Raw genomic sequence first — 21,256 nt, forward strand, 5'->3', positions numbered from 1 at the left:
AGGCCTGCCATACATGGTGCACATTTCTTTCCTGCAACCACGGGTTACGATTCCCTTATTAACACAGACAGTGCTGACAGGGGAATACTAATTATCTGCACCCGGCAGGGGGCGGGGTCAGCCGTCCCCGCCAGGAGAAGACCTTGATTATTGCCAGTGACAATAGCAGCTGCTAGCAATAATCACAAGTGAATCTGGCAGGCTGGTTGTACCCAGGTCGATCAATCAATGTGGTACATTTAGCCTGCCCATACATGGTTCAAATCTCGGATGGTTTAGTCGTGTATGGCCGGCCCCAGTTTCTTTCCTAAGCTATGTGATTTGGGATCTAACAGCTTGCTATGGGCAATCGAATTCTCAAAATGTTAAAGCACAGAACAGGGTTCTTACCAGTTGACCATTGCGAATAAACGTTCCAAACCAAGTACGAACTTTTGCATTGGTTCCAAGTAGAAGTCCGCTTACAAAACATACCATGTTGCTTACACCATCATCACCTGGCTCATTTTTAGTGTGGTCCAATGTCAAAGCGACACCAAGTCCTGGAAGGTGACATTCTTCTACCTGTCACACATATTGGAATTATGCATCAACTGTTTTCCTTTACATGGTTAATATGTACAGTATATGATTCTCCTTCAAGGAATGAACATAGCTTAATAGAATAGTACTGATATCATCACTGCTTGTAAACAAGTTACTCACATTCTACCTACAACAGGTTCTTACCACCATGCCTCGCACTTTGAGGGCTTGTGATGGATTCATTTTGCACAGCTGACGCAGTGCTTCAGTTCTTCGTCTCCCTCCAGTGCTTTCCTCATCCTGGCGCTCTCCGTTCTTTATCAAACTCCTGCAAACTACACAAATAAAACTGCAATGTAAATATGTTGTGGTTTAACAGGAATAAAGGTCTCTGCAAATGTAATATTTGAATATATAATATTTTTGCAACAAGTGGACAGAACATATTGATGACCATCATTCTGATAAATACCTCCACAACGAGAAATGACTTCTGGATAAATGCCATTTTTAGATAGCAGGTAGAGAAGTGAATGTCTTGCAATGGCCTTTTAAAAGAAAACAAATCCCTTGCTAAACCTGAAAAATGACCATGTACAATACTGTTTTGCCCTACCAGATAGGAGTCCACTAATATTTCAGGTTAAGAGAGGCCAAGCTGTCTGGCAAGTAAACCTCTCAAACCCAAGAAATACTTCTAGGTGTAGGACGTATTTTAAAAGGCAGACCTAAAAGACTGGCTTTCATCTGTTGCAAAAAAAAAAAAAAAAAAGTTAGAAACAGATTATTCATTCATTTTCAGCTGTCATTTTTCTAATGCCAGAAAAACAAAATTATTTTTTAAAAGTAGCCCAAACCTCTCAAACACGAATTTAGACAGTTTCACGATTAAAGGATATAAATAACAATTACATTATATATACACACAGCGGCTTGAAAAAGTATTCACACCCCTTGAAATTTTCCACATTTTGTCATGTTACAACCAAAAACGTAAATTTATTTTATTGGGATTTTATGTGACAGACCAACACAAAGTGGCACATAATTGTGAACTGGAAGGAAAACGATAAATGTTTTTCAATTGCTTTTACAAATGTATTCAGCCCCCCTGGGTCAATACTTTGTAGAACCACCTTTCGCTGCAATTACAGCTGCAAGTCTTTTTAGGGATGTCTCTACCAGCTTTGCACATCTAGGAGAGTGACATTTTGCCTATTCTTCTTTGTAAAATAGCTCAAGCTCTGTCAGATTGGATGGAGAGCATCAGTGAACAGCAATTTTTAAATCTTGCCACAGATTCTCAATTGGATTTAAGTCTGGACTTTGACTGGGCCATTCTAACACATGAATATGCTTTGATCTAAACCATTCCATTGTAGATCTGGCTGTATGTTTAGGGTCATTGTCCTACTGGAAGGGGAAGCTTCGCCCCATCTCAAGTCTTTTGTAGACTCCAACAGGTTTTCTTCTAAGATTGCCCTGTATTTGGCTCCTTCCATCTTCCCATCAACTCTGACCAGCTTCCCTGCTGAAGAGAAGCATCCCCACAACATGATGCTGCCACCACCATGCTTCACGGTGGGGATGGTGTGTTCAGGGTGATGTGCAGTGTTAGTTTTCCTTTCAGGCCAAAAAGTTCAATTTTGTTCTCATCTGACCAGAGCACCTTCTTCCACATGTTTGCTATGTCCCCCACATGGCTTCTCGCAAACTGCAAACAGGACTTTTTATGGCTTTCTTCTTGCCACTCTTCCATAAAGGCTAGATTTGTGGCATGCACAACTAATAGTTGTCCTGTGGACAGATTCTCCCACTTGAGCTGTGGATCTCTGCAGCTCCTCCAGAGTTACCATGGGCCTCTTGGCTGCTTCTCTGATTAATGCTCTCCTTGCTCGGCCTGTCAGTTTAGGTGGACGGCCATGTCTCGATAGGTTTGCAGTTGACCCATACTCTTTCCATTTTCGGATGTTGGATTAAACAGTGCTCTGTGAGATGTTCAAAGCTTGGGATATTTTTTTGCAGTCCCATGCCATAATGCAGAAAGAAACCAAAGTCGCATAAAAAACGCACGAAAAAGTGCAAAACGATATGGATGAAAAAAATTGTTCATAAATTGCTGAAATCCGATATGTGACTTCACAGTGCAGCATATAACGTGGATTGAGTGCTCATCACCATGTTTACTGTCACCTCATTAAGATAAAAGGCTTACCAGAAAGCCTGCGACCTCCCTTATGCAGGGGGGTTCAAACAGCGCTTTTAATGCAAACCAAGATTCGCCAATGGAAGACTTCAGCATTCCTCACCAGAAAGATCCATGGACATCCACTCGAATCCCAATGATGTGAACAGCAGGATAATATAAAAAAGATAAAAAGGCTCCAACAGTACAGAATGTCTTCTCAAGACGTTTTATTAAAAGACAGGAGTTGCAGTACAAAAACTCCAAGGCAAATAAATAAAATTGTGGTAATAGCCCTTGCAAGGAAAAATGGACATACAGCTCAGTTTAAAATCCAATCGCGCATGTATGCGTCGTGTCCCGACGATCGTTTCGTCAAATATGACATCATCAGGGGTACGCCCACACGTCTGCACCTGCGCATTAAATACCTCATTGACAAAACGGGGAAGCGCTGCCATAGGTCACACGAACTGGTGCAAAGGAGCTCCTTGGATGTGTTAACACCCCAGGTGAAAAGAATACTTATAGCGGAGTTCCAGTTATAATTTTTTTTTTTTTACATTATTGTGCTGCATTAAATCTAAACAACAAGGGGGCGTGTCCAGGATGGAGGCGCGAGCAGTCGCAAGTTACAGAGCTCCGCCGGGGCCCAAGTCCTCAATCCGCAGCCATCGGCTCCAATCCACCCTAACCAGTGGCCTGAAGTGGTCAGGGACGCTGCCCGACAGGAGATCTGCCACCCGAGTCCCGGACAGCTCGAACGGGACGCGAGGGCCTGCGATTACTTGAGGCCTGGGCCTCACGCGGGGAGTGCCGGGCCGGAGACCCATCCTGCTGGGGGATCGAGCGGCGGGCCTGTCGGCCCTTACGAGACTACATCCGGAGCCTCCCCAGGCTAAACCCGGCTTCCCTATCCCTCCTACTAAGGCCGCTGACTGCAGGAATCCACCCGGGACTCCCCCTGCTGCAGACGCGGCGGATTGCTGTCTCCACTAGGCCCAGGACGAGACCGCGGCCTCGCCTGAGCGGACGGCCGGAGCCGCCGGCGGAAGCAACGAACCCCAGGAGCCCTATCCTACCCTGATCCAACAATACCAGGGACGGACTGCCTGGTCCCAGAGGTGCAGAAGACCCCAGCAACCCTGTGGAGGCTCTGAATGAGGCGACGCCAGTTGGGCGCAACGGCCGGTAAGGGGAAAAAAAAAAGTATAAAATTTCCTCCTTCCCCTGAGATAACCCCCTCACAGCCTGCTCCCTCCCAAACACCCAGGCCCACCCGCAGTGTCTGTAGAGCATCACAGACTGCAATAATGGAGGCTGAGGAAGCAAGACCCCCATGGATAGCGGAGGTGATGGCGGCCATAGCCACATGTCAGTCCACACTCACCGCAAAAATAGACGCAGTGCAAATGGATGTGGGACTATTGAGGCAGGACATGGATAAGCTCCGTTCTAGGGTGACAGAAATAGAGCAGAGGGTCAGTAATACAGAGGACACAGTCGCAGAAAACAGCGCAGCTCTTCATACACTCCAAACCAGGGTGAAGGCCCTGGAGTACAGGGCAGAAGATGCCGAAAATAGGAATAGGTGCAATAACCTACGCATTAGTGGGGTTGGCGGAGGGAGCTGAGGGAAACAACCCAACAGGTTTTGTGGAGGACATGCTGCGCAACCTTCTGCCGGACGCCCGTCTATCTCCTCACTACACAGTGGAAAGGGCACACAGAATTCCTCCCAGACCCGGTCCCCCAGGGGCTCCCCCTCGGACTTTTATTCTGAGACTTCTCAACTTCCAGGATAGGGACGAGATCTTACGCGCCTCTAGGTCTGTGGGTGATTTAAGGCACCAAAACAATAAATTGATGATCTTTCCCGATTACTCTATAGAAACACAAAAACTCAGGAAGTCATTCGATCATGTGAAAGCAGCTTTGAGGGCCCGTGATATCCGTTACAGTGTCTTGTTCCCGGCGCGCCTGAGGGTCCAGGATGGAGAATCGGTCCTCTTCTTCACCTCCCCTAGGGAGGCATCGGCTTGGCTGGATACACTGCCCCATGACCGACAGCAGAGAGCCTGACACGTGAATATAATACCTGTGTGTTTGCAATCAGTTGGGGCCCTGAACACTAAGCCCCTGCAACGATCAACATCGTCTTCACTAGCTTGGTACTCAAACCAAGTTTGTTCGGATGCACCAGTTAACTTGTTTTACCTGTCTGTATAAGGATCCCGTAAACACCAAGTCAGAACCCCTGGTCAGTTACACCAGGAGACCGTTAGAGTTACAGCTGCATTGTAAAGAGTACTGTCCCCTCTCAAGTAGAAACCACAGAGAACTGAAATGCCACATGCACCACTGATGGCGGATTTTTCCCCTCTCACTTTGCTTCCGTTTTTTTCTTCTTCACAACACTTTTTCCCCTTTTTTGTTTTTTTTCTACCACTTATCTCGCCATTTATTTTTATCCGTATGCAAGCAAAGGAAGGGCTTTGAATATTTTACCCTTCTTATGGCGGGGCCCCCCCGACAGATTCAGTGATGCTCCGGCGGAGCCCCTGTCCAGCGGAGAGTGACTAGACTCACTTGAGCCCCTCAGGAACTTTGAGGGGCCGAACGCCTCTTGCACAGGACCCCCCTTTTGCAGCTGGCGTGCTGATTTCGTTTGGGATGGATGCCTGCCTCAGTTTTAAGGGGTTGGGTGGGGAGGGGTAGTTGCCCCGTAAGGGCAAGTTTATTGTTTTGGGTTAACTTTATGGTTTCTAAAAGTTTGATTTTGATAACATGTTTTTTGAATGCATTGCAAATGTCAGTGTGGTACGATTTGAAATGTCGCCTTCTCCTGACCGGGGGGGGCAGCCTCGGGGGGGGGGGGGGGGGAAGAGTCCTCTAAATTTAAGAAGATCCTATCTAATACATAGTCATGGCATCCCTTAACATTTTGTCCTGGAACACCAGGGGCCTGAACTCTTCGGTCAAAAGATCACTGGTGTTCCAATACATTAAAACTTATAGCCCACATATATGCATCTTGCAGGAAACCCATTTACTGGGTAGTAAAACTATAGCCCTAAAGAAACCCTGGATTGGGTATCATTATCATTCCACGTACTCCAATTTTGCACGGGGTGTAAGCATTTTAGTCCATAAATCTCTCCCCTTTAGGCTGCTGGACCTAGTGCTGGACTCGGAGGGTAGATACGTAATGGTTCACGCTCAGATACACTCTTTGAGATGGGTGATAGTGGGAGTGTATTTACCCCCCCCCCCGGCCTCAATACCTCTCCTGCATCAAGTGGCCTCTAAAATAGCTGACTTCCAAAGTGACAACATAACCATTTTAGGTGACTTTAACTTAGCCCCCAATCCGGGGGTCGACAGGATGGCTCCTGGCCAAAGTGTTGGCGTTGGGCATTCCCACCCCGGCCTGGCGGATTGGGCTGAACTATACGGCTTGACAGATGTGTGGAGGTGGAGAAATCCTCACCTCAGGGCTTACACCTGCCACTTGGCCTCTCATAGATCCTTTTCCAGGATCGATCTGGCCTATGTGGATCACACAGCCTTATCTAGGGTGAGGGATATCAGGATTCTCCCTCGGGGAATTTCGGATCATGCACCGCTCCTCCTGACGTTAGAGGTCTCATCTACATCGGGAGTTTCCCTGTGGAGACTATCCAGATTCTGGGTGTCGGACGAGACGGTTGATGGTCATTTTAGAGAGGCAATGGGGGAATACTGGGATATTAATCCAGGTACAGCCAGTGCAGCTACAGTCTGGGACACTTTCAAGGCTTACGCCAGAGGAAGACACCAAACCATTATAGCCAGGGTACGCAGGGAGAGGAGAGCGGAACTGGAGGCAGTAGAGAGGAAGGCGGACCTGCAGGAAGCACTTTTTCTTAGGACCAAAAACCCAGGTGACTACGACGAGCTCCAGCGACTGACTGGAGAGGTTGTCCGTATCCGCACTACTCTCACCCAGAAACGCCTTCTCGCAGACACATCGCATATTTGAGCAGGGGGAGAGGTCCGGGAAGTTGCTGGCATGGTTGTCCAGGGAACAACAGGGGGGGCTGTGTATACCACACATAAAGGGACCTGACGGAAGTCTCAGATATGACCCAGACGAGATAAACGACTGTTTCGCCTCCTTTTAAAAAAATCTTTATAGCTCCAGGGCCACTTACACCAAGGAGGAGTTGACCACTTACCTAGAGCCCTTTGACTTCCCGGTTCTCACTGCAAAATACCGTGACAATCTTGACGCCCCTATCACCACAGATGAACTGCTGAAAGCTCTTAGGACTCTCCAGGCGGGCAAACCTCCAGGTCCAGACGGAATACCCTTCGAGTTCTATAAGCAATACGCAGAGGAGCCGACGGGGAAATTACATACTATGTTTACGGAGGCACAACGCCTGGGGACGCTTCCGAGCTCCTTAAGCGAGGCGGTGGTGGTTGTTATACCCAAGCCAGGTAAAGATTTGACTCAATGCTCCTCCTACCGCCCTATCTCTCTCATTAATGTGGACGCAAAGCTCCTGGCCAAAGTGTTGGCTAGGAGGCTTAACACAGTGATAGCAGCCCTAGTACACCCAGACCAAACAGGGTTCATGCCGGGGAGAGGGACAGATATCAACATTAGAAGGCTTTTCACCCATATGGATAGATCTCAGGCAGACTCGGCAGGAGTGGTGGTATCCCTGGACGCCGAAAAGGCCTTCGATTCCATAGAATGGGAGTTCTTATGGGGGGTTCTATCGAAATTCGGATTTGGTCCAAAATTCCTGACATGGATACGGATGCTCTATGCCAATCCCAAAGCGAGGGTCCGCACAAACGGAGCCCTTTCTGAAACCTTTCCCCTGGAGAGGGGAACTCGTCAGGGGTGCCCCTTGTCACCGGGACTTTTCGCCCTAGCGATAGAGCCTCTGGCCATTGCCCTGAGGGCGGAGATCGGGGTAAGGGGGATTCCAGTAGGCACAATAGAAGAAAAAGTGTCCCTATATGCGGACGACACACTGCTTTACCTCGCTGACCCCTACCAGTCACTGCAGAAGGCTCTGGGCTTATTCGAGGACTTCGCTCGGTTTTCAGGGGTTCGCATAAACTGGGATAAGTCTGTCCTCTTCCCACTTCACCCCTCGCTTCCCAGAGTAGATACGGCCACCCCACTTCAGTGGGTGAGCGAGTTTACCTATCTGGGCATCAAAATTAGCAACACCACCCATGAATTTATAGGGAAAAATGTGCAGCCTCTCCTATCTCAGCTTACAGAGAAATGTGTGGCATGGCGTTCCCTACCGCTTACCCCTGTGGGTAGAATAAATCTGCTTAAAATGGTGTTTCTTCCAAAATTTCTTTACTTCTTCTGCAACACACCCTCCCATATACCTAGGTCCTTTTTTAGACGTCTGGAGGGGGTTCTGACCTCTTTCATCTGGGCTGGGAGGACACCCAGAGTGGCTAAGAAGGTACTCTACCTTCCTCCTTCGGGGGGGGAACTTGCCCTTCCGAATTTTTTGATATACTACTGGGCCGCCGTGCTGGTCACGGTGCGCTGGTGGTTCTCCCAGCCCAGGCAAAACCCTGCAGTCAGGCTGGAGGCTGCTATCGTTGGCTCCTACGCGGCTTTGTCAAACCTAGTTTATAGGGGTCCTAAAGCACCGTATCCTATGACAACACTGATGAAAACCACCATTAGAGCATGGAGGGAGGCTAGGGCTATCTACGCCGAGCCGAATAGGGTGTCCCCACATACACCGCTTTGGTGCAATCCCGCCCTCCCACATCTTTATGACATGCCGGACCCCTCCCAGTGGGCTGCTCGGGGAATAACTACCCTAAAGCATATTATAGCTAATGGGCAACTCATGTCCTTTCAGGACATTAAACGGCAGTACTCCCTACCCCGATCTTTTGAGTTCAGATATTGGCAATTGAGACACGCGATGAGGGCACAGTTCCCGGATAGACTCCCTCTGGAACCGGACTCGGTTGAGCGACTTCTGACTTCGAGCGTGATGGGGAAGCCCCTATCCACACTGTACATGTATTTGACGGTAGCACATGACGTCAAGCTCATCCGGGCATTTGATAAATGGAGGGGGGACATTCAGGCATTGGGAGATGACGAATGGGAGGACATTGTTTCAACCTACATCCCAACTGTAATAGCAGCTAAGGACAGATTTATATAACTGAAATTTCTCCATAGGGCATATTTCACTCCACACAGGATGGCCAGAATTTATCCCCATATTGACCCCCTATGCCCCCGGTGCAGGACCGCAGAGGGGACATTCTGGCACATGGTATGGGCATGCCCGAAGCTCGGGCCGTATTGGGAGGGGGTGACAGGGGTGCTTAACGACATATGGGACCTCAAACTATCGCTTGACCCTATGCTGCTCTTGCTGAGCTATATGGGGGATGTGGAGGGGGACAGATACACCAAACTTTCTGTTACATTCCTGCTATTCTATGCTAGGAGGGAGATAATGCTACATTGGAAGTCAGCTGAGCCACTCACTATTAGCTCCTGGAAGAAAGCGGTAGAATCGGTGCTGCCACTGTACAAACTCACGTATGAAAGCAGGCAGTGTCCGGCTAAATTTGACAAGGTCTGGTCGACCTGGGTGGCGGCGCGTGGCTGAGGGATCGGGAGTGGGGGACCTACTGATGGATTCCCCCCTTGCGGTCAGGGGCGATGCCCCCCCCTCGGACACGGGGCGCTGTCGGGTCTCACTGATGGATGATTGATTCTGTTCTGATGAACCCATTCACTTGCTGGACCCATGGGTGGCGGGGACTAGGCGATCTGCTGATTCTTAAGGGTAAACACAGACAGGAGCATCCTCAGAACTTATCGGGTTAGGAAGGGGGGGGGGGGCGGGCGGTAATGGATTAGAGGGAGACTAAGAACAAGGCTAAATACTCTGCTGTAGATGTAAACATGAGATTATATGTAATATCTGATCAGCACACCACTGTTGAGTTGCTAACTCATTACCCCTCTTATATCCTAGCGGGTATACAGGGAACTTGCAAAGATGTATTTGTGAGATGCTGTATTATTGAACAGATGTTTTATTATAACGCTGTAAGGATTCAAATGTTCAATCTCGCACACTGGCGGTTTGTAATGCTGATTTGTTTTTGAAAATAAAAACCTTTTGCTGTTAAAAAAAAAAAATGTTCTTGTCTGTTGCTAGGGGGTCCCTCGTAATCTGCCTCTTCCTCTCCAAGGCGCCTGACATAATTTCCCTTGGCGCCCGTGCTCGCTAGTGCTCCTGGGAGATGTCTGTCATCATTTCCCAGGCGTCACTGGGCAGCGCCGAGGGCATGTCATCGCGTTACGTTGTCATAACAACTAAATTGTGCATGCTCAAGATCGAGAGGTGCATGCTGGGTAACCAGCATGCACCTCTCCATGCATATTCCAGGAAGGAATCGCGATTGGGCTTCATATGCCCACAGCAATGATGGAAACGGCTGAATAAGGATTACAATTTTATAGTAAGAAATTTATTAGAATACATAATCTAGATAAATGTATACTTTTATTCAACTTATGTTAACACTAAAAATATTACCCCCAAAAAAAAATTTTTTTTCGCTGGAATGCCGCTTTAACTAGAAGGATGACTACTGGTGTGTGTAAATACCAATCAATTTCCAAAAGACAAAACAACACATACCGCCATCTTGTGGAGAAACAAGATAATCTGAGTGGATTTTATACCCAAGCAAAAAATATATATAAAATAGCTGTGAATAGCCAGCTGCCCTGTGTTGCCACAGGTTTACATACGGCAAAAAATTTACCAATTATAAACAAGTGAGACCTGCCACAAACCAAAATAATATATTCATGAAAAACGGACATATAAATAACCATAAGTTAAATTATAAAAATATATAAATTCAACGATAATTATACCTGAATCACAATACAAAACATATTCATTGATGTTAAATGAACCCAAGGGACATAAATTATAGTTCTTAGGGGGAAAAAAAATCTTTATGCTATTTGTTAATTTGCTGGAAAAATATTCACTTATTGAAAGGAGTATTGAAATGGGAGATTCATACAAGCAGTGGAGGGGACAAACTGTTATTGATAAAACAGTTGATGTCCCACTCCACGTTTAAGCCATTCAGCACATGGGACCTCATTTTATATATCTAATTTTCTTTTGGATCTGGATATGGTACGTCTTCTGTTGCTACCCCGCCACTGCGGTATATATTTCTCAAGTGCAATTAAAGTAGTGCTCCTGGGGTCTCGGTTATGCTTTAGGTCATAATGCTTTGAAACATTGTGCTTATCAAAACCTTTTTGAATATTGGCTATATGTTCTCCCATCCTAACATGTAACATCCGAATGGTGCGCCCCACATATTCAAGCCCACAGGGACACCTCGAAAGATAAACACCACATTTAGTTGTACATGTAATGAAATATCTAATACGGTATGTAACTCCCATATCAACTGAGGTGAATTCTCAGTTGGTACGGGAGTTACATACCCTATTAGATTCAGGTTATAATTATCGTTGAATTTATATATTTTTATAATTTATCTTATGGTTATTTATATGTCCATTTTTCATGAATATATTATTTTGGTTTGCGACATGTCTCGCTTGTTTATAATTGTTACATTTTTTGCCGTATGTAAACATGTGGCAACAGGGAGCAGCTGGCTATTCACAGCTATTTTATATATATTTTTTGCTTAGGTATAAAATCCACTTGGATTACCTTGTTTCTCCACAAGATGGCAGTATGTGCTGTTGTCTGTTGGTAATTGATTGGTATTTACACACACCAGTAGTCATCCTTCTAGTATTCTTTTCACCTGGGGTGTTAACACACCCAAGGAGCTCTCGTGCACCATGTCGTGTGACCTATGGCAGCGCTTCCCCGTTTTGCCAGTGAGGTATTTAATGCGCAGGTGCAGACGTGTGGGCGTACCCCTGATGATGTCATATTTGACTAAACGATAGTCGGGACACTACGCATACATGCGCGATTGGATTTTAAACGGAGCTGTATGTCCATTTTTCCTTGCAAGGACTATTACCACAATTTTATTTATGTGCCTTGGAGTTTTTGTACTGCAACTCCTGTCTTTTAATAAAACATCTTGAGAAGACATTCTATACTATTGGAGCCTTTTTATCTTTTTTATATTATCCTGCCGTTCACATCATTGGGATTCGAGTGAATGTCCATGGATCTTTCTGGAGAGGAATTCTGAAGTCTTTCATTGGCGAATCTTGGATTTCACTAAAAGCGCTGTTTGACCCCCCCCTGAATAAGGGAGGTCGCAGGCTTTCTGGTAAGCCTTTTATCATAATGAGGCGACGAGAAACATGGTGATGAGCACTCAATCCACGTTATATGCTGCACTGTGAAGTCACATATTGGATTTCAGCAATTTATGAACAATTTTTTTCATCCAAATCGTTTTGCACTTTTGTGTGTTTTTAAGCGACTTTGGTTTCTTTCTTGTCACATGGGACTGAAATTAAATATTTTTGTTGTATATAAAACACAATCCATCACATTTGCACTGTATATTTGCACTTTATTTGAATTTATGCTACTTAATATGGTCGCATTACACATTTATTATTGTGTTATATTTTCCTCACATATGTTCTCATGCACAGTCTTTTTGTGCCCAAACTTAGTGTTGCACTTTACAATTTGTATATTGTTTGCACTTTTGTGCGTTTTTTTTTATGCGACTGTTTTCATCTTGCTTTTGTCGCATGGGATCGCACTAAAACGAAATATTTTGGTTGCGTATAATACGTATATGTGCACTGTATTAGTTGCGCTTTATTTGAATTTATGCTATTTACAGTTTATGGTCATATTACACTTTAATAATACCACAAAATATCTACTTTCATATATGCTTTTTTGCACAGGATCATCTTGTGTTTATACCTAGCGCTGCACTTTATTTTTTTGCATCAGGTATTTGTAAAAAAAAAAAAATTATAATTTTCCTTCCACAATTATGTGCCACTTTGTGTTGGTCTATCACATGAAATCCCAATAAAATACATTTACTATTCTGGTTGTAACAAGACAAAATGTGGAAAATTTCAAGCTACTGTAGCCTGAACTGTAGATCTGGCTAAAAATTGTCAATATAAATATTGCTCACCTTCATTAAAACTGTCAGGAACATTAGCCACCAGCAGACACAAGAACCAGGCACCATTGCGAACATGCAGTAAAGCTTCAGCCATTTCAGTAATTGGCAACAGATTGTGCAATTCTGTAACAAGGCAAAACTGAGTGATTTTACTTTTTTTTTTTTTATTTAATAGATATTCCAATAACGCAAAAGAATAAAAATACCTAAATAAAAGTAAGGATTGTGACCTATCTGTAAACTATTAGGACCTGTGTACTATAAAGGATTGTGTATATGCACTTTATATTAAATTTGGATACATTTTAGTTTATTTTTGTCATTTAAACAAATAATACTAAAGGGTATGTGTTAGAACACTGCACTTTATTTATAAAAATATATACCCAAATGGGTCTTCAGGGACTGGGATTCATAAGGATGAACCACAGCCCTGAATCTGTATAGGACCCTGCAGCTAACAACGCATGCGGAGAGTACCCTACGCGAGATCCAGTACCTGAAGCAAAATTACAGACCATCCCCACAGCGTAGGGTCCGGATAGAACTCCCAAGGTTTTACTGAGGATGCAGTGCTTCTGTGTAGGCATTAGAAGACATTGAGGTTTACTGAAGAATTCTTAAGAAAAAAATGTAATAAAAATAATAAACCAGTGATGTTGATTTATTCACGAAGGAAAAGAGGTCTATAATCTTCAGGCACTAGTAAAATACTGAGGACAAAAGGAGTGGGGCAGGGTCATAGGGGAGGCGCCCCAGGGGCCAAGTCCTCAAAAGCTTGCCAGTGTTCATCTGAAGATAAAAGTCAATAACCCATGGTGTATGAATAGAATGCATGTGTCCTATACTTAAGATAAGGAGATCAACTGTGCAATAATTCATAAATACAGCTGCAAAAAAGAGTTACATTTGCTGGTTTTCCATTTATAGCATGTATTGGCTATAAAAGAAGTATGTCCATTGGTACTTTTATATGCGAGTTTTCAAAACAGAAGTCCAGTATGCATATGTACAAGTAGGCAAGTGGCATCCCTATTGCCCGATACAACAGGCCAAATCACCTCTCTGCCTCCAAACTACTCACGGATCCAAGAATTGAAATCACCATAATGTTGATTCATTATCCAAATCGCTAACCACTTGAAGACCAGGCCTTTGACACTTTTCGTTTATATGCAACAATCAGTATTTTTTGCTAGAAAATTACTTGGAACCCCCAAACACTATATATATATATATATATATATATATATATATATATATATATATATATATATATATATATATATATATATATATATATATATATATATATATATATATATATATTTTTTTTTTTAGCAGAGGCCCTAGAGAATAAAATGGTGGTCGTTGCAAATTTGTTTTATGTCACACAGTATTTGCGCCGCAATTTTTTAATTGCAATTTTTTTTTTTAAAAATACACTTTTAATGACTTAATACAAAAAACACAATATAGAACAAATTGTTTTGGTAAAATATAAAAGATGATGTTACGCTGAGTAAATATATACCTAACATGTCACGCTTTAAAATTGTGCGTGCTTGTGAAATGGTGACAAAACTACAATACCTTAAAATCTTCATAGGCGAAAATTGAAATTTTATTCAGGTTACCAGTTTAGGAGGTACAAAGGAGGTCTAGAGTTACAATTATTGCTCTAACGTTCGCAGCGATACCCCACGTGTGATGCGAAAAAAGTGGCTAATCAGCCACTTGGATCACTGAAAATTGTAATACCGGGGTTATGGCTGACAGCTGCAGCCATGGCCTTGGACTAAACCACTTGAACACAATGAGGTACATGTCTGCAATTGTGCAGCAGGCGGTTAAGCAGAGGTCACTTGAAGCTGTAGAGCTGAATTGTCAAATAGTGGATTCAGCTTCTCGGCTATGCAATGTAGCAGAGGTGTGGAAATCAGACTAGCAGAACAGAATTACAAAACCTCTGGGGAGTAAAATACTTGTGTATGGATTTCAACTGTGCATTAAACAGTTTGTCTGGTGTTCACCCCAACATGCCAAAGGGAAATATCTAAAAAAAAAAAAAAATGCAATGGCAAAAAAGCTGTTTGGAAGTTGAAGCTCACACTGGTTAGGTACCTACTGACAGTTCAAGCACTCGTGGGTTCACTCACAAATGGGTTTTGCATACCCATACTACAGTTAAACCTTTCAGTAACATACCTGCCTGTAAAATGCAGATAACATCTGCTGCTTCCTCCATGTGCACAGGGCTTTCAAACAGTTCAGATGATTTAAAGAAATATTCACCATTGGAATCTGCTACCTATAATAAAAAAATAAAAATAATTATTATTATTATTATTATAGATCGATAGATTTATTTTAGCTGTAAAAGGTAAATCACACCTTGGCTGGGTGGAGTGCTTTTCATGAAACCAGGCTGCCCCAATCAACCTCAAGTATAGAGAACATGTCCAAGGGTACCAGCACTCATAGGTTTTTATTCAAAGAAAGTTGCTGAATTTCACAAAGTATTTCCACAAAATGCAACCGTTATGGGATGAAGCTAGTGCTTCTTCAGAGTGCTTCTTCAGGCAATAAACACATCAAGTAACAATTTAGCAAGCAAGTCTATTCACGCAAACAGAAAATAATCACAATTACCAAAATCTTTAGACCTCATGCACACTGGACTTGTTTAATGTGGCCATTAGGGGCGTTTGGCGTTTTTTTTTTCTGGTCTATAAATGTCCCTGTATGTTGGCCCATGTGTACATGCACACATAGGCGTTTAAAAGCAAAGGAGAAAAGGAAAAAAATAAAGAATACTGCCAGTGTGTCCAGGAGCAGCAGCATTTTGGCAGAAAAAACACCTAACGCCTGTCAATGTGTCTAAACATTTGTCAAAGCTAGGCGTGTTTATCGCTTGAACGTTTATTCATTTCAATGTTCAGCATAAATTTTGCTTCTAGACAATGGAATGAATTAAGGCCAAACCACTTGATGCGCCCAAATGCTTTACATGTGTTTACAAGCATGAAGCATTTTTTCTATCAAAATGCTGCTGCCAGGCGCAAAGGCATCTAGGAGAGATGGTAAAATGTCTTGCATTGTCTTTGCATATATTCACAAAATGGTTCACAGAAATAAATGTCTAGGTCTGAGTTCAAACCCTGCAGGTACAGAGTTGTCTGAACAGTTCAAGATCTCCTCACCTCCAGTTTAAAAAAAAATATGATCTATTTTAGTTGGGATACTAAAGCACATCCAACAAAATGTCTCACTACAGGTATAGGTGTCAGCTTGTCTCTTATTCAAACCCAACGGGTCCTGCTGTTGTCTCTGAGCCTGTGAGGAGAGAGTCCAGCACTGCCGTAGACAGGTGGTGGGGGGAGGTGAGGGGGTGATATAACTGCTGGGACGTTTTTTTACCTTAAGTGGTTGTAAAAGTAGAAGATTTTTTAACTTAGTTTTTTTTTTACTCTTAAGGCAAAGAATGCATTATTTGCAACTCCCTCCTCAACCCCCCTAACATTTACCTGAGCCCTATCTCAATCCAGCACTGTGCCCAAGAGCAGTGGCTCTCTATACTCTCTCTTCACATTGGCCTGTGAAGAGAGACTGGGGATCGGGGCAGAGCCACGCTGTGTGCGTCTATGGATCAAGCCTGCACAAGTGTACCCATAGCGGGCCGCTTTCTATGGAGGCACTCAGTAGAGGAGAGGCGACAGATGTGCCAGCAGGGGACCACAGAAGAGGAGGATCAGGGCTGCTCTGTTCAAAATCATTGCAATAAAAGTTAAAAAATGTCTAACCTTTAGAACCACTAAGTATTTGAGAAAATGCTGTATTTGTGTTTGCTACTAGATATCAAAGAATCAGATTACAATCCTCTCGCTTTGTTTTCTTTATAAAGATTTTGGTTATTGTATATACTTTGTATTCTTACACCTGGTAATTATGCTAATTTCCAGTTCCTGTTTGCATTAAAAGGCTTGCTAGTTAAAATTGTTACTTGATACTTCTTTGTCTGAAGAAAGCTAGCTATAGCCTGAAACTGTTATATTTTGTGGAAACACTTTGTGTGAAATTCTGCAACTTTCTTTCAATAAAAACCTTTGTGCTGCAACCCTTGTACTTTTTATGTGAGAAGGAAGAGAAATATCCCCGATGAGACATAAATGGCAACAAAAAAACTGACAGTTGTTAACTTCCCTACTTTATCCAAAAAAAAACAAAAACAGTACTGGCTTTAGCTATACAGTAAAACCTTGGTTTAAGAGCGTTTTGCACGACAAGCATATTTTTAAATTAATTTTGACTTGATATACAAGTGATGTCTTGATATACAAGTAGTGTCACATCACAACTGAGTATAAAAGAGAAGAGAGCTGCCGCTAAGTGTAGCAAAATGTAACATTTAATGAAGGTACAGCATTTAGCAAGTCATATGGTTGATGATTAAAATAGGCACATCTAAGTATGCAGACATCTGAGGTAGACCATCCTCCTCACCACCATCAACGTCATCCCTTCCACGAGCGCTTCAAGCCTCACTTTCAGAACACTCTACAGCAGGGTAGTCTTCCCGGTCACGATTGCAGACTGACAGAGGTGCGAGCCAGCGGTGCGGGGGATGATCTATGTGGACAGCTTTACCCCGGATGCTTGCATATTAGATGTGCCGGTTTTAATCATCAACCATGTAAGTTGCTAAATGTTGTACCTTCATTAAATGTAATCTGGGGAAATTAAATAACCCATGTCCATTCTGTACTGTTATTTGTATCCCCACTGACGAGTTCCACTTTTAATCTAGGCCTATCCTGTGACTTTAGAAAGATAAAATCTTTTTTTTTTTCCTTTTTAGTTGCCTCGAGATTATAAGCACAGCAAAAATATCTTATCAGACACGTCTTCTTCTGGTCACTGACAAGGAAGGTGATATACATAAAAGGAAAAATATGACTGAATTCTAGGACAGTTAAATTAACCTTCATTTCACATTCTTCAACAATGCAGACAAAATGCATAAACTTGAGAATATCCATTGTTTTATTAGGGTCCTTTTTTAAAGTGATTGTAAATGATCACCTTGTAAAACAACCCATTCAGTTTAAAATATAAAAAAAAAAAAAAAGCAAAACATTTGAAAATTATATATATATATATATCTATCTTCTCAGCTGCATAAGAGCTGGGGGAGGAGAAGCAACAGTACGCTGATCTTCCCAGCATAGCTTGAGAACTGACCACGGTATGTTCTCCTGTATAGTGTGGTCAGTTTTTAATATGAAATCAGAGGGACTAGCAGGAACACCAGAGATTTCACACAAAGAAAGCAATACAACAGGAGAGTTTTTCATATAAGTACATGGTACAGCAGGCACATATTAGGAATATGAATTATTGGGTTTACATACTATTTAACAATACATTATGGGGTATGTTTCACTTTTGTTATCTTAAGATGCATTTTGCCATTCAAACAGTATGAATTAAACGTTGATTGTTGATATGCATCTTAAATACATTAACAATCAATGCAATATTTTTGCATGATTACTGGCATGAGTAATCTGCCACTCAAAACAGCCAAGGAAAGAGAAGAGTGTAGAGCAAGTACTCTTTCAATTAGGCCGAGCCATTCAATGCAGCTAAAGCTGTTATGGGCTTTAGGCTAAGAAGGTAAACCAGTACAGCCATTAAATCCTATAGCTAGCTAGGTGTCCTCGCAAGCCCATTTCATTGAAAATACACAGTAGAACAATCATGATACATATTTTAAAATTTTTAAAAAAAAAGCTGAAAAGGGGTCATTTTTAAATTAAATTCAACAAAAATAATGGAAACGTCATACCTTATTTATTATTGCCAACAACTCACTAAGCACTAGACGCAACCGGCGAGGAGAGTCACTGTGCTCAAACTCCAGTGTAAGGCCATGTTGAAGCTGAGACACCAATATACTTTCTCCAGTACTTCCCCCAAGCTTGTGTCTAGATCAAGGCAAGAAACACTTGCAATGAACAAACTGCACTAAAGGTTATCAGGCTATGAAACTGTACAGTACATCAGAAGAAAATAAACACAAAAAGAGCGGAACAGATTTTTATACAGTGTTCGAGATGTACTCAACAAGGGGCATAATAACAGTAAATGGAAATTTCACCAAACATTCATTGACAGTGTATCCATTATTGTCATTGAAAGGACATGCAGCAGTAAGACTCAGCTGTAGTGATCACTGAATGTCAGAATGACTGCTTTATCAATATGCCAACAGATGCTTGCCATGTATTCACAGACACAGGCATAAAATGAAAGCACAAAGTGAGTGACTAAGTGGTTAGCACTTCCACCTAGCAGCACTAGGGTCAACAATGACACACTACCTGCCTGGAGTCTGCATGTCCTCTCTGTGCCTATGCGGGTTTCCTCCGGGTACTCCAATTTCCTCCCATACTCCAAAGACCTGCTGGTAGGTTCATTGGCTCCTGTCTAAATTGGCCCCAGTATGTATATGTATGAATGTGAGTTAGGCACCATTAGATTGTAAGCTCCTTGTGGGTAGGGACTGATGTGAATGTTTAATATATATTAGAGCTGCACGATTCTGGCCAAAATGAGAATCACGATTTTTTTGTTTAGAATAAAAAGATCACGATTCTCTCACGATTCTCGCGACGTAAAATCTTTCACATCATACAAAAAAAAATGGGCTAACTTTACTGGTTAGTGTTTTTTTTTTTTAATTTATTCATTAAAGTAATTTTTTCAAAAAAAAAGTACTAGTTACTTACCGGTAACTGTCTTTCTGGGAAATCTTCCAGGACGGCACACCTGAGAGATGAGAGGCTCCTCCCCACAGGAAACACAATCAATCAACAGCTGTTTTAAGTCCACACCCTTCCCCCTGATCCTCAGTTTGTAGAGAAGTAACTCCTGAACCTGGTTCACAAGGGAAATCATTCCTCATAGGCACTCACCTTCTAGTGTTCTAAAATTTTCCCTCCTCCAACGGGTGGGAAGTAGGCCTGCCGTCCTGGAAGATTTCCCAGAAAGACAGTTACCGGTAAGTAACTAGTACTTTTCTCAAGTCATCTTCCAGGACGGCACACCTGAGAGAATAATCAAGTACCTCAGGCCTACCTTAGGGTGGGACCACTGCAAGACTCTTGGCGAACCTCGATTCTGCAGTAAGCTTTACCTTTACTCCATATGCTTGATGAAGGTATCTTAGCTGGATCATGCGGCTGATCTGCCGGTCTACTCCACCGGTGTCCCTGCCTTCTCTGTTTTGGATGCAGGATCTAGGTGGAGTGGGCTCTTAAAGATGGAATCAGAAAACATGTTAAACTTGTAGGTTATCAATGTTGCCTGTCACACATCTACCAACAATGGCCTATTCTGCCTATAGGTGCTGTTTAGAACCACTAAAAAGATTAATCGGAGACCTGTGTTGTAAGACAAGGACACTACATTGATCCATAAGGGGGCCTGTCTTAACACAACCCTGTCCAGGGAAATAAAACTGCCAAAAAAGGGGGGCCCCTGACAGGCAACCCCTTTTTGTTCATTTTTATCTTTACGTCAGCAAAGACTGAAGGGAAACCTACTTAAGGGAAATAGATTAACAAAAACTTAATCCCTGGGTTTAAGGCATGCCCAATCTATAGTTTTACTTACGCCTGAGAGCCTACTCAGGAGATTAACATCTATAGCAGGAGAAGAACACTCATATTGCTACATCTAGTCTTGCTAGAAGGGCAAAATGAAGGCCATGCACCGAGCTGTAACCTATTTAGTCGGGTATACATGTTTATACTTCATCTTCAGGCCATAAAACTCCTCTGAACCGAACTTCCTAAGTTCTTATTAAACAGGGCGATTCATTATCGCCTTCCTCCAGTGACCCATAACTCTACTGGGCTTCAGCCCTAGGAAATGGCTCTGGCATCCCTGAATGTAAGGGGTCGAGGCTTTCTGACATGTGACATCTGCACCAGAACTCCTGGCCCTTTCACGGAAGAGAAGGCTGAAATACAAAAAGGTGATACATGTATTATTAATATCACAAATAAAAAAATCATAGATTGTGGACATAGCACAATAGATTTAGACAGAAAGGACACAAGCATAGACATCAATGTTGTGTATCTGAGTGTGACTAGCTAAACCAAAATATCAAATATGGGAAGAGACCCAAATCTGAACCTCACAGTCTGGTTTTCTGATGTGCGGCCAATATGTAAGCATTAAGACACAAACACACCTTAAATGCTGCGCATTTCTGAAGTGCAGCTAGCTAGGTCATAACTGGTAAATACAGAAAGGACGGGAACCCCCTTTTACAGTGGTGTTTTACTG

At 42.9% G+C, this 21,256-nt stretch overlaps 1 protein-coding gene across 1 annotated transcript in view; it reads right to left on the bottom strand.

Annotated features, from left to right (window-relative positions):
* The window catches only part of INTS2 (integrator complex subunit 2), a 123,668-nt gene that overhangs the window by 88,907 nt on the left and 13,505 nt on the right, over positions 1-21,256 (bottom strand). Inside the window, exons 3-7 of the mRNA XM_073615256.1 lie at positions 18,747-18,885; positions 15,107-15,209; positions 12,908-13,021; positions 730-860; positions 391-564 (exon numbers count right to left, since the gene is read on the bottom strand). Coding sequence (XP_073471357.1) covers positions 391-564; positions 730-860; positions 12,908-13,021; positions 15,107-15,209; positions 18,747-18,885 — 661 coding nt within the window. The remainder of the gene's footprint in view (positions 1-390; positions 565-729; positions 861-12,907; positions 13,022-15,106; positions 15,210-18,746; positions 18,886-21,256) is intronic.

This window comes from Aquarana catesbeiana, linkage group LG02 (assembly GCF_042186555.1).
Source record: "Aquarana catesbeiana isolate 2022-GZ linkage group LG02, ASM4218655v1, whole genome shotgun sequence".
NCBI lineage: Eukaryota > Metazoa > Chordata > Amphibia > Anura > Ranidae > Aquarana > Aquarana catesbeiana.